General features: G+C 33.2%; 1 protein-coding gene across 2 annotated transcripts in view; it reads left to right on the top strand.

Moving 5' to 3' along the window:
* The window catches only part of LOC127726087 (uncharacterized), a 52,200-nt gene that overhangs the window by 16,759 nt on the left and 22,164 nt on the right, over positions 1–13,277 (top strand). For both annotated transcript variants that reach the window (XM_052233421.1, XM_052233422.1), the window contains exons 7-12: positions 116–263; positions 4,180–4,306; positions 6,044–6,154; positions 6,955–7,096; positions 7,746–7,888; positions 8,565–8,734. In XM_052233421.1, coding sequence (XP_052089381.1) covers positions 116–263; positions 4,180–4,306; positions 6,044–6,154; positions 6,955–7,096; positions 7,746–7,888; positions 8,565–8,734 — 841 coding nt within the window. The remainder of the gene's footprint in view (positions 1–115; positions 264–4,179; positions 4,307–6,043; positions 6,155–6,954; positions 7,097–7,745; positions 7,889–8,564; positions 8,735–13,277) is intronic.

The raw sequence follows: 13,277 nt of genomic DNA, 5'->3' as shown, positions 1-13,277 counted from the left end.
ATAAAATCAATAATGATTAGTAAAGCATGCAAGATATTTTAGTGTTTTCATATATAAGAACTATGTTAAGCTTTAAGAAATACTAGTTTGGGTAAATTTAGCTTCTATTTTTCAGAATTAAAACTGCAGATTGAGAAGTCTGAGTTAGATCCATATCTCGATCATTTTGAAGAAGGTGTTAAAGATGAAGTAGTTATGCTAGGTCAGATTTCTCTTGAAGAAGTCCAAGAAGAAGAAAAAAGACTCCGAGATGAACATATTGAGTTAGTAAATTGAAATTATTCTTCTGATCTTAAAAAATCAATTGGAATCTTTCACAGTAATCCCATTAGAATGCTTCACATTTAAAAATTCAGATACTCTTCAAAAGATTAGCTTTTGTGAATGGAATGGTGCAAAGTGTTTAATGATCAGAATTATTCATCAGCCTTAGGTCATAGATACCTCAAGTATTTTTTATATTAATCCTGGTGGTAAACATTTGTAAAAATGTCCTAGAAAGAGTTAGTCTCTGGTGGATAGCTGTCTCATTCATTTTGTCATTGGGAATCATACCACGTCTCCTTATTTTATATAAAATTTTGTGTTCATTGCTTAAAACTGTTGACACAATTTAACATTCTTTTACATGTACATTCTTATAAATAAGTAGTTTTTCAGGTATAAGACAGATTTGTTTATAATACAATAACTAGCCTTTTATCACTATAAGTGGGGTTGACATGTCTGCTTAAGGTGTTTATTTAGCAATATGATTGTATATCAAATAAATTTTACATTTCACTAATACACTGAACTAAAATGCATTTTAAAACTTTGGATTGATTCAAACAAAGCTTGAAGATAAACCAGTTACTGTCAATCAACTATTTTAGCAGATATTTTATTTCCTGATTAGCCTTTTCTAGCTGACTTCGCATCGATTTATTTTTTCATAATTTTGAAATTTTCTTGATGTATTTATGTAAGGGAAGATCTATGTTTTAAATATTTGTGATGATTTTTTTTTATATTCATGCTAGTTTTTATACGACCGCAAAATATTTTGTGGTCGTATATTGGTATGATGTTGGCGTTGTTGTCGGTGTCATCGTCGTCCAAAGACACATTGGTTTTCACACTCTTAACTTTAGTTTAAGTGAATGGATCTTTATGAAATTTTACCATAAGGTTCAATACCACAAAAGGAAGGTTGGGATTGAGTTTGGGGGTTATGGTACCAACAGTTAAGGAATTAGGGGCCAAAAAGGGTAAAAAAATAAGCATTTTTGTAACTTCCAGACATAACTTGTGTGTTAGTTTATGGATCTCTCTGACATTGTACTACAGGGTTTCATATCACAAAGGGAATACTGGGATTGATTTTGGGGGTAATTGCCTCAAACTTTTGGGAATTAGGGGCCAAAAAAGGGGGAAAAAAATAAGCATTTTTCTAGTTTCATGACAATAACTTGTGTGTAAGTGTATAGATCTTTCTGAAATTGTACTACAAGGTTCCATATCACAAAGGAAAAGCTTGAATTGAGTTTGGGGGTAATTACCCAAAACAATTAGGAATAAGGGGCCAAAAATAAGCATTTTTCTAGTTTCCAGACAATAACTTGTGTTCAAGTGTATGGATCTCTCTGAAATTGTACTGCAAGGTACCATACTACAAAGGGAAGGCTGGGATTGATTTTGGGGGTAATTGCCTCAAATTTTAGGAATAAGGGGCCAAAAAGGGGCAAAAATCAAGCATTTTTCTAGTTTCAGGACAATAACTTGTGTGTAAGTGTATGGATCTTTATGAAATTATACTACAAGGTTCCATATCACAAAGGGAATGCTGGGATTGATTTTGGGGGTAATTGCCTCAAAATTTTAGGAATTAGGGGCAAAAAAAGGGGCAAAAAACAAGCATTTTTCTAGTTTCATGACAATAACTTGTGTGTAAGTGTATGGATCTTTCTGAAACTGTACTACAAGGTTCCATATCACAAAGGGAAAGCTGGAATTGAGTTTGGGGGTAATTGCCCAAAACGTTTAGGAATAAGGGGCCAAAAATAAGCATTTTTCTAGTTTCCAGACAATAAAGTGTGTTCAAGTGTATGGATCTTTATGGAATTTTGCTACAAGGTTCCATATCACAAAGGGAATGCTGGGATTGATTTTGGGGGTAATTGCCTCAAAATTTTAGGAATTAGGGGCCAAAAAAGGGGCAAAAAACAAGTATTTTTCTAGTTTCATGACAATAACTTGTGTGTGAGTGTATTGATCTTTATGAAATTGTACTACAAGGTTCCATATCACAAAGGGAAAGCTGGGTTTGAGTTTGGGGGAATTGCCGTAAACGTTTAGGAATTTGGGGCCAAAAAGGGGCAAAAAAACAAGCATTTTTCTAGTTTCCAGACAATAACTTGTGTTCAAATGTATGGATCTCTCTGAAATTGTACTGCAAGGTACCATACCATAAAGGGAAGGCTTAGATTGAGTTTGGGGGTGATGAATCATAAGGGGGTTCAAAGAATTTGGGGGGAGGGATTTTTTTTCCCCTTTTATTTTCTTTAAAATTTTCCATTTTAAATTGGTTATTTCTAATTTATATGTAAAAGCAAATAATAATGATATGGTTTGAATAGGTCAATTAATAATTTATAAGTTCTTAGACCACATTCATTCTGTGTCAGAAACCTATGCTGTGTCAAATATTTAATCACAATCCAAATTCAGTGTGTATCAAGCTTGAATGTTGTGTCCATACTTGCCCCAACTGTTCAGGGTTCGACCTCTGTGGTCGTATCAAGCTGTGCCCAGCGGAGCATTTTATTACTCATGCAAAAATAAAATACTTACAAAAATAAGTTGGTTTACAGTATCCAAAAATATGCAAAACTTCTATTCTGCTGATATAGAATTATAAGAGAGGAAAGGAACAAAATTATTTTTTATCCTCTGAAAATGACTTTCAGTGTTTATGTAAAAAGTATTTAATAGGGATGTCAATGAGAAATCAAATACTCCAGTATTGCTTGATAATACCAAGTATCCAATACCAAAATAGTACTCGTCTAATCAGATTCTTGTGAGAACATTTTATCCTATTTGTCTTGTGTGCGACAAAAATTGCGGCCGGCGAGACATATGTGTTGCTTTTCCAGAAACGTTGTCAGTGTCAACAATTGTTAAGTTTTCTGCTTAAGTTAGTGTGACAGGAACTAATTGTGATAGATCAATGATATTTTGTACAAAGTTGCATTACTATCAGTACATATCAGTTTGATGACTGTTTTGAAGCCTTGCCCCCTAGGTCATGGTCCTGTGACTGTCAATGAATTAGCAATTTGCAATGTTAAGTTTTTTGCTCAAGTTAGTTTGATAGGAACTACTAATGATAAATCAATGATATTTTGTATGAAGTTGCATTACCATCAGTTCATATCAGTTTGACAACTATTTGAAGCCCTGCACCCTAGGTCCAGTGACTGAATTAATTATCAATTTTCAATGTTAAGTTTTCTGCTTGAGTTGGTTTGATAGGAACTGCTTACGATAAACAATGATATTTTCTGTAAAGTTACATAACTGTCTGTACATCTCAGTTTGTCTACCATTTCGAGGCCCTGCCAACTGGTTTATGGTCCAGTGACTTAGAATTAATTTTAGAAATGTTGCTGTCATTCAGATTGTCTTTTTCTGAATTTTATGCTGGCAGGTGAGACATATCTCTGTGTGTTTATTTCATAGTGCGTGAGTAAAGCTCAGTAAAACCAACGAGTACTTGATAAATAATTCTTCATTTAGTTGACATCCCTGATATTTAGCAATAATACTATGAAACTACAAGTTGTCTTAACTATTTTTTGAAAAATTAGCTTAAAAATCATATTGCCCAGTATTTGCTGTTTCTGGGATTATTGCCTAGCCTGTCAACACCAGGACCCTGGTTTTCCCATCTGTGCTAACCCTGATGTTTGGTTGTATATATAATATAGTGTCTTAAATTTATACCAGCCTCAAATCCTTTACAATGTACCCATTTGCATCATTTTGATTAATGTAGCGAGAAAGAAACAAATTTTTTAGAAATAGTATTATTGGAGCAAACTAATTTTGATTGTTGCCAGCTGAATTGTTTACATAAAGTTAATGTATTAAAGTTAAAGCTTGCTTTCAAATATTGCATTGAATAAACTTTTATAGATACCTTGATCAAGAGGCCAAAAGAAAACGAGACCTTCAAGAGGAGGTGTTACAACGTGAAGAAGAAGCAAAGAAAAGATTAGCTTTACTTACTAAACAGAAGAGAGATGACATCGCTAGGAGAGAGGTATTAAATTAAAGGAAATTTTTGGGATCTGAAGAAATGTAATATGTTTTAACACTAGTACAGTAGCTTTTTACCTTCATTTTATATTGATTTTTAAACACAAACCTACAGGTATTGCTTTATTGTCTAGATCCAGGAAATGTTAGATGTTATCATAAAGAGATTGTAATAAACGACATTATTACCTTTTGGCCAAAAAAAAATATATGTCTGTTTAAGGTTATATCCTTTAAAAAAATGGGTAGGTAGGTATTTCCATTTTATTTTTTTTTTTGGCGAGATGTGTGATGTTGTTACATATTGTTTTAACTAATATTAAGTGACTATATTAACTTTTTACTGTCATATAAACTTAAAATAAATTGTTTTGTCCTTTCTAATATATAGGTTTATTAATGTACATGTATGCAGGCATATATGCAGAAATAAATTCATTATGCTGTACTGGTGTATGAACAATCAATATATATAAAACAAGAAGACCCATCAGAAACGAGGAAAGATGACAAAACCTGCATTTGTCTTATACATATGAACGTACTGGTTCAAGTTTTGGGGGTTGTACCAACTCCTTGTATTAAAGAATGTTTCTTTCACTGTTGCAAATTCGATGCATTAAACTGTTAAGAAATTTAATTCTTTTATACCATAATAAATAACCTTCCCAGGAACATTGCTCACAGTCACAAGTTTGGTGCTGTGTTTTTTAGAAGAAATAAAGAGTAGACACCCCTGCAGACCATACATATCATTAAATGTGTGGTATTAACATTTATTAATGGGAGGTTAGTCTGAAATTATCTATCTGTCAGTATTTGGCTAACCTCTGCAAGTACTGACACTTACCTGCAGAATTAATAAATAGAAAAAAAAAACATGCCTGTTTTAACAGGTTCAATTCCTGGTTTGAAATATATTTGCAGGGATAGGTGTCAATAGGGTGATGTCAGATGTCTTTTAATATTTAAAAAAAAGTTGGGTGTGCTCGTCCTCCAGCCATCATAACTTGAAAAACATTTATTGCAGTGTTGGTAGCATTGTCTGTCGCTGTTTGGACAATAGATACCAAGTTATTGTTGATCTCCTTCTCACATAAAAATTCTATACATTAAACATTGAATTTATCTACAACATCTCCAACAGTTAAGTTCCCATCAACAATAAAACCGTCACCTTGTTGAATTTCAGTCTTGCAAGTCACCGTTACTTTGTATGTTTTTGCAGGTTGTTTACTATGGTACAGATCAAACACATCGGTACCAATTATTAATTTGTTTGGTAACGTTCTCATAATAGATTTTGTGAGCATGTGGTCGCATTTTTTTAACTTTAATGCGACCACACTTGCTGCCTCAGCATGTTGGGCCATGCAGGCTGCCATTGAGATCTAGATCGTAAAAACACTTCAATATTGAGTACGCGATTTTAAAATTAAAGCACTCAGATGATCACGCACATACTTTCACTTTTATTTTAAACTGAAAGTAGGTGTTTTCGGCTTTGTACTTTCACTTTTGATTTCATTTTTGAATAAAATGACATAGGGTCGGCACCCCAAAATAGGGACAGTCGGGTAACCGTAAACAGACATATATTTTTTTTTGGCCTTAGTTATAGTTAACATTAGAACAGAAATTAAATAAGGAAATGATAGTGGATGTTAGTTTGGCAAAAATTAGGCTCACAAGTAATAAGGCATTGTCAGCATTGCATTTCAAGAGTTTTTAATAATTACAGGAGATACTGAGACAAAAGGAGAAATTGTTGATGGACAGACTACACAGAGCTTATAGAAGAGCTGAAAGTCAACTTATCAGTACACTAGAGAGTCGTAAAGGGGAAGTCAAAGTAAGTTGGTTTATAACGCAATGGCAAATTAATGATAAAATTGAGAATGGAAATGGGGAATGTGTCAAAGAGACAACAACCCGACCACAGAACAGACAACAGCAGAAGGCCACCAACAGGTCTTCAATGCAGCGAGAAATTCCCGCACCCGGAGGCGTCCTTCAGCTGGCCCCTAAACAAATATATATACTAGTTCAGTGATAATGAACGCCATACTAAACTCCAAATTGTACACAAGAAACTAAAATTAAAAATAATACAAGACTAACAAAGGCTAGAGGCTCCTGACTTGGGACAGGCGCAAAAATGCGGCGGGGTTAAACATGTTTATGAGATCTCAACCCTCCCCCTATACCTCTAGCCAATGTAGAAAAGTAAACGCATAACAATATTACTATGTTTCTCTATCCATTCTAATTTTAAAATCAAAAGTTTATTAATCCAGTCATTTGTAATATTTTTACATTGATCTTTAACATATTTATTTTCTGATCTCAAACTGCCTCAATTGAATAATAACTGCCAAAATAAGGTCACTTTGACATCTTTGAGCAACTGTTTTGTCCAGCAAGATAATTTGGAAATTAATTGCTGCATGTGTTATCAGATAAAAGTGGATCCTGATTTCGAAAGTCCAAAAAGCACCATAATTTTTAATGTAACTTTATTTTTAAAAATTAGAAACATTTCAAACAGAATTATCCAGAATCCAGATTCTGTGGGAAAAAACAAATATTACAGCTATAACTACGGTATTTACTTATTCATACTCATTTTTTCTACCTTAATATATATTTTAGACATTTTATGGTGATTTAATGCTGGCAGATGGCACTTATGGTGGAAGTAAAGGTCGAAGGTGGAAGGTTGACTGGGACAAAACCCCACAACCTATTCAAGTTAAACTAAAATGTCTGAGAGGTGTAAGAGAGAAGCTTCCCGGTTAGTAAATTGTGGCAATAAATACAGACATCAAAGTTAGAATGTGTATCACATTTTTATGCTCAATCTACAATTGTATGGTAGCATTATTTTTTTCAGTCTATGCATCAATTTTTTTGTCCATCCGTCCGTTCGACCATCGTTCTCCCCAACATCAGGTTATAGTATAGGTTTTAGGTAGTTTAACATGAAGTTGTGGTCACATCAATTTTGAAACTTGTCTAATTTCTAAAAAGTTTGCCAAATTGATGTTTTAATCAAGATTTCCCAGTTCTTTTGAAAATGGAAATGTGATATTTTGAGAGGGCATGGTGTCATATTCTTGTTCTGTATATAAATTCATAAAGTATGCTGACAGCCTTAAGGATATAAAGCAACAAATCATTACAGGGATAATATATTACATGTAACCTTAGTACAGGTGAAATCTATGCAAGGCTGCTACTGTAAATTTTCTTTTAAACTTTAAAATATATTTGTACCTCTAAGTATTCCTTTTTTTTCAAGAAAAATTGCATTGCAATCTTCTTAATAAATACTACTGTATAGTGGTCTGCTTTTTGCAAATTTGACTCATTATTTTGTTGTGAAAAAAATTCACTGCATTCCACCAAACTCCTAAACATTGATTTGTTTTACTGAATTTCAGGTGGAAGGTATGTGTTAATGGTTTCCCTTTACAACAGACTTGGAGGTCATGTGTTAAGATGGTCAAAGTTGAAAGGCCAGATGTGGGGAGCTGCAACACTTCCCATAGATCATGATGGACAATTCTATAATGTGGAAATGAAGGTAATTATTCCCCATGATTCAAATGACACCTTATTTGTTTGTCATCTTGTTAACTGTATCATCTGCTCAGTAGTCAATGCTCTAGCAACAATTTGTTACATTTTGATTAATTTTCTGTCATTAAATATTGTATAATGTTCACTTAACCAAAGGCTCCAACCCACTCCTAGTGATTGATTTATAATGTAACCTGTAGCTGGGTATACAATTTGGCATTTTTTTGTCCAAAAATTTGGAAAAATTAAGTAGTTTTGTCACCACTGGTTATTAAAAAAAAATATGTCTGTAGAGGTCCAGCATCTTTAAATGCCATAAATAAGTATACATTTGAAGTCAAAATATCTAACTTGTCAAAATATAAATGAATGAAACAAATATTTTTTTCAGAACTCTTTAAAAACATTTAATTGACCTGTAGTGGCAGGGGACATATGAAAATTAAAATAAGTCAGAGTGGAACCTCTTATTTAAGAATAACAAATATAAGCACTGTTATTGTACCATGTGACAGGCTTCATGTGGCACTGAATTTAAAATTGTGAGCTCTAAGATTACCTTTCAGATTTATTATTAGACCAAAATCCCCAAATAGACTGATATCATGCAGGTTAGTAATTTTTAAACTATTTTCAAGAAAGAACGTAATTTATATCCAAGACTAAAATTTCTGTTTTAGATGGACCAGAGTGTTTTTACAGTTCTTCCCGCTAAAGCATCACTGAGACCTGGTATGGTACTGACCTTTGAACTTTTCCTGTTAAGAGGATCTGTAGTAGCAAAAGACAGAGTTGTTGCATGGGGCTCATTTCCAATCTGTGATGGCCAATTTGATGTGATAGAGGGAAAGTGAGCGTTTTTTAAATGTAGTCAAAATTTACACAAAATTCTGTCATATTGAACTTTAGATAAAGGATATCACAGATACTGTTAGCTCTGTCACCTAGATTTGACATTGATCATGTTGATAGTCTGTTAACTTAACTTCAAGATAGAAAAAGAGATCTTCAATTTTACTATAGTGGTATTTCCAATTTTATAGAACCAAGGGAATTTAGTGTAAATATGAATATAATTCTTCAAAATTGATTGTTATGGTATATCTGTGTCACAGATGACTATGGACATTACACTTTTACCCTTTGAAGAGAAAATTTACAGCAAATGACAACATGAATGATATTTCATGGCAGCACAGGAGTGTTGACTACTTGGCTGGTGATACCCCCAGGGACAAAACACCAACCAGCAGTAGCATTGACCCAGTAGTTCTAAAATCTCATCAAAGATACCAGGCTTTTATAATTTGGTATGCCAGACTTTTTCCTTCACAAACGACTCATTAAAGTAACATAATTTGAAGGCGAAGTCAATTGCAAAATTGAAGAACATTGAAAACCAAAAACTCTGAAAAGTTGTGCCAAATCTGGCTAAGGCGTCCTACACCTGGGAGTAGAATAATCTGAATGTTTGAATGATGTTTTTTATTTTTACTATTTTGAGAATATCAGGGACTGCCCTGGCCTTCACAAAGAAACTTATTTATTATCAAAAAATCATTAAAAAAATACATTTGCATATCAGTTTATGGTACAAAACTTGAAGGAAATTACCATTTTCACATAACTTATATATTTAAACCATCATCAATCTGGTTTGACTGTCAGTAAATGAAATTCATAGCCATGGATATTCGGACAATGTTCATTCAAGGATCATCCATTTGAAAAATCTGACTGATTTCCATCACTTTTAATAATACTTAGTTGGTCAGAAAGTTATAGAGAAAGTCCAAATAACTGTCCATTCCTGGGAAATAATGGAGCGGAGGCCCGTAGGGCCGACGCCCATTATTTCCCAGGAATGGACAGTTATTTGGACTTTCGCTAACTTAAAATACGTTATAGATAATGCATATTTTAAGGTTTTTCTTGTCGTAGAACACACCGAGGGGTGTCAGGATTGGTCAAATGAAAGACCGACCGTAGGGAGGTCTTTCTTTGTGCAATCCTGACACCCCGAGGTGTGTTCTACGACAAGAAAAACCTTAAAATATGCATTATCTGACTTATATACCGTCAAAAAAATATTATTTTTTATAATGATTTGCAAAATTTAGCATCCAATTTTACCGACCACACTCAAGTGGGATATTCCTTTCTAATGCGTTCAGCTTTAAATACGCCCTACGGCTCATTTAGAATGTGAAATAAAACTCACTAATTAATCTAGATATAAACCTTTGAAATTATTATCCATACATAATAAAAATATTACTGTAACTGCATGAAGAAGGACACAAATGAATGGTTACCATTCGAAAACAGTGTATGACAAATACAAGACACATTGTAAGTAATTTATCCTACCAACTAAGTTTATGGAAAGGGGGGGCTATGTTTTTTTTTCCATTTCTAATGACATTTCTACCGCGGAAAAGTGGTTATTTTTTTCAACAATTTTATATGAATGGAATGTTATATTCAGAAAGATTGTCTTTTGAATAGCAATACATTTTTTAACAGATAATCAGTATATAACTATATACCCTCCCCATCCGCCCCTTTTGTGAGTTTCGTGAATATTATTCTTTTAATAGTTGATCATTAGATAGAGTAAAAGGTATACATAAATTTAAAAAAGTTAAGAACTGACATGAAGACGAATATAAATACATGCAGGTCACAGTATGATTTCCTATTCAGTGTGTATCGTCCTGAAAATTGAAAACAACACGTTAAATAATTTCTTGCGTCCGAAGCGCTTTTCTGGATTTACCTTCATCAGGAACGCTCAAAGCTAAACATTTGAAATCCAAAGATGTATAAGTTCACTGAAAATGCATGAAATATTTGCCACTGGACGTTAAGCAACCAACAATCAATCAACCTATTCAGTGTTCCTCAATAAGAATTTCAAAATCTTACACACGAATATGTTAAATCTGGCTTTATTTCATGGAAGTCTACACTACAATTCATCTCACATATATGATAATGTTTCTGTATTGTAGCGATAAATTAACAAAACTTCACGTTATATGTTTCTAAAATTAAAATGTGGGCAATGATAATTTTTTTACACCTATCATTGATTGAACTTTAAAAAATAAATTCCCAAATCGGCAACAAAAAAACTATCAGACGAATATGATTTTGAGGTAAGTTATAGATTGCATTTTTAAACAGGAAAATAATGACCTCAGATAGGTCATTATTTTATGCCTTGGAGCATATTTCATTGAAACATGGTATCGTCCGGGTTGATTCTGAAAAAGAATTACCTATGGTTCTGAAAGACAATAACTCCATATAGGTATATAAACCTTAAATATTAAAAAAAGTGAAATGGTACAACTAGAATGAATTTCCAGGTATGTAACACTCTAGTATAGGTTATTTAACTAATAAAGGTGTGCTTGATTTTAAGTCATATCGAAAACAAAATGTGATTCTATATTTCAAACCATTTTTATTCGATGAAATAAACAGATAAAATGAAACAAGAAAACAGTATTTCATGCACAACCCAACATTTCGTCTTTGCCTTAGCTAATTACAACAAACAAAACTTTTATGCTTTTTTTAAATAGCAATACAAGCAAACTGAAAGTATTTTTCATTCTTCCCTATCAGAGGCGGATTTAGGGGGGCTCAGGGGGCCACCCCCCTTTTGTGGGAAAAATTTGGTTGATTATATAAGAAATCATCGAAGCATGACTGGAGCGGCCCCATCTTAGGCAGTCAGTGGGCCCCCTCATGAAAATTTCTGGATCCGCCACTGCCTTTTCAGAAAGGAAGCAAACAAGTTTTAGAAAAAAAATCTGCATGGACAACTACCTTTTAATTTCATTTAAACAATTATTTCAAGATTAACGCCGTTTATTTGCACTGCCGATATAACTGTTATATTTGCCACTGGACATATAACAACAGTCAATGAATTCGATTATGTTACGCGTTTCTGTTGAAAATTGAATAAAAACCATGCCCAATTTTTAACACAAGCCTTATCCAAATGTTATACATACCCCCTCAAATTGTTTTCATTACTGCTATATTTAAATTATAACAACGAACAATCAAATAAAATACCGAATACACCATTTTGACCATTTCAGTTTCTTGGACTATTTATTCTATTAAATATTATTGTAGACACTCTCCGAGTAATTTTTGAGTTTTTGTCGAGCCTGCGACTTTTGTCGCAGAAAGCTCGACATAGGGATAGTGATCCGGCGGCGGCGTTAGCTAACTTCTTAAAAGCTTTATATTTTAGAGGGTGGAAGATCTGGATGCTTCATACTTTGTATATGGATGCCTCATGTTACGAAGTTTCCGTCAGTCACATGTCCAATGTCCTTGACCTCATTTTCATGGTTCAGTGACTACTTGAAAAAAAAGTTAAGATTTTTTGTTATGTTAAATTCTCTCTTATTATAAGTAATAGGATAACTATATTTGGTATGTGCGTACCTTGCAAGGTCCTCATGCCCGTCAGACAGTTTTCACTTGACCTCGACCTCATTTCATGGATCAGTGAACAAGGTTAAGTTTTGGTGGTCAAGTCCATATCTCAGATACTATAAGCAATAGGTCTAGTATATTCGGTGTATGGAAGGACTGTAAGGTGTACATGTCCAACTGACAGGTGTCATCTGACCTTGACCTCATTTTCATGGTTCAGTGGTTATAGTTAAGTTTTTGTGTTTTGGTCTGTTTTTCTTATACTGTATGCAATAGGTCTACTATATTTGGTGTATGGAATGATTGTAAGGTGTACATGTCTAGCTGGCAGGTGTCATCTGACCTTGACCTCATTTTTTCATGGTTCAGTGGTCAAAGTTAAGTTTTTGAGTTTTGGTCTTTTTTTCTAATACTATATGCAAAAGTTCAACTATATTTGGTGTATGGAAATAATTTATGATCTATATGTCAGTCACACAGGTTTTAATTGACCTTGACCTCATTTTCAAGGTTCATTGCTCAGTGTTAAGTTTTTGTGTTTTTGTCTGTTTTTCTTAAACTATGAGCAATAGGTCAACTATATTTGTTGTATGGAAGAATTGTTAGCTGTACATGCCTGCCTAGCATGGTTCATCTGACCTTGACCTCATTTTCATGGTTCATTGGTCAATGTTTAGTTTACTTGGTTAATGTTAAGTTTATGTGACAGTTGTAATAAAGCTTTATATTTAGGTCTATCAACATAATATCAATGATTAGTAAAGAAGGCGAGACATTTCAGCGTGTGCACTCTTGTTAATTTATATATATATTTATAAATGCAACAAACAATTTTTGCTGTACAAAATCAAAATATTTCAAGGAAATGATATCTTAAACGGTAAAATTAATATCAAATCTTTATGTGAAATATATTTTTCTCTTTA

Source organism: Mytilus californianus, unplaced genomic scaffold (assembly GCF_021869535.1).
Source record: "Mytilus californianus isolate M0D057914Y unplaced genomic scaffold, xbMytCali1.0.p SCAF_16, whole genome shotgun sequence".
Classification (NCBI taxonomy): Eukaryota; Metazoa; Mollusca; class Bivalvia; order Mytilida; family Mytilidae; genus Mytilus; species Mytilus californianus.
Note: the sequence above shows the minus strand (reverse complement) of the source record. Positions and strands in the feature narration are given on the sequence as shown.